Genomic DNA, 1,146 nt, shown 5'->3' on the forward strand with positions numbered 1-1,146 from the left:
CACACACACACACACACACACACGCGTGCGCGGGCGCGCGTGGCTGCATCGGCCCCCTCGATCTTTCTCGGGGATGGAGGGAGGCGGAGGCTCGGTTCGGGGACTCCCCCCGAGTGCTGATGTGGAGGGGGGCCGGCTGTGGGCAGACCTCGGCTCCATCGGATACCCCCCCCTTTCACTCTTCCTCCCCTCCCCCCTCCCGCCACCGGCTGCATCCCTCACCCCTCTTCCATACCCTGCCCCTCCGCGCCCCCTCTCTCTCCCCCATCCCACCTGGACGCGGCCCCTCCTGAGCGGATCCACACCCCCCCCCAATCCCCCGTTTCATCCACCATGACTCAACAGAAGAACCCGAACGAGATCGGTAATAAGATCAAGCGCCAGCAGGTATACCGCCTGCAGAAGGCCGAGCGCAAGAAGGCAAAGGAGGAGAAGCGCAAGCGCTCCCGCGAGGAGGCTGCCGAGCTGGGTGAGAACGTACGCACACATCTCCGTATCCTGGCCTCCCTGAGCCTCTTCACACACACATGCACATGCACATGCACTCCTCCATGCTGGCCGGACACTCTTGGTGGTGTCACCTTCTGCACATGCCTTTCCGATGACTTTCCTGACACCCATCACTCCCCCCCCACTTCAGGCTGGAGTACCACCGCCGCCTAGCACATCGGCTGATCGGCTGCTCCCCGGTCAATATTGACCTTGAATCCCGGCTGCTAGACATCCTTCAGGTACTCGGGCGTCTGCCATGAGCGCCCCCTTGTGCTTTGCCCTCGGCTCGTGCTCTTTCTCCTCCTCCCCTTTCGCCACATTCCCCGCTGACATCTTTCCTGTCGCCTTTGTGAAAGACCACCATTGGCACGGACTTCATCTCCGATATGAAGCGCCTGCTCAGTGACATGATTGAGCGCTCGTCCAAGGCCCAGGAGACCTTCCTGGAGGCCTACCAAGACGACTCAACTGAAGTTGGCCAGCTTCTCCGTCGCAGTGCGTCACATCTCGCCTGGGTGGTGCTTCCCCCCCCCCCCCTCCCGCCCCGTGCCCCCCTCTTCCCGGTACCAATCCCGCCTTTTTGGCTGGCCTTCCCCCCCCCCCCCCCCCCCCCCCGCAGTCGAGTTGAAGGTTTCCGTCATCAGCATGCATGTC

At 63.2% G+C, this 1,146-nt stretch overlaps 1 protein-coding gene across 1 annotated transcript in view; it reads left to right on the forward strand.

Annotated features, from left to right (window-relative positions):
* The window catches only part of H696_01260 (hypothetical protein), a gene marked incomplete at both ends in the record, with an annotated part of 10,389 nt that overhangs the window by 2,715 nt on the left and 6,528 nt on the right, over nt 1-1,146 (forward strand). The window contains one exon of the mRNA XM_009495146.1: nt 346-477. Within this exon, the coding sequence (XP_009493421.1) occupies nt 346-477 (132 nt within the window). The remainder of the gene's footprint in view (nt 1-345; nt 478-1,146) is intronic.

This window comes from Fonticula alba (genome assembly GCF_000388065.1).
Source record: "Fonticula alba strain ATCC 38817 unplaced genomic scaffold supercont2.2, whole genome shotgun sequence".
In the NCBI taxonomy this organism is placed as follows: domain Eukaryota; order Rotosphaerida; family Fonticulaceae; genus Fonticula; species Fonticula alba.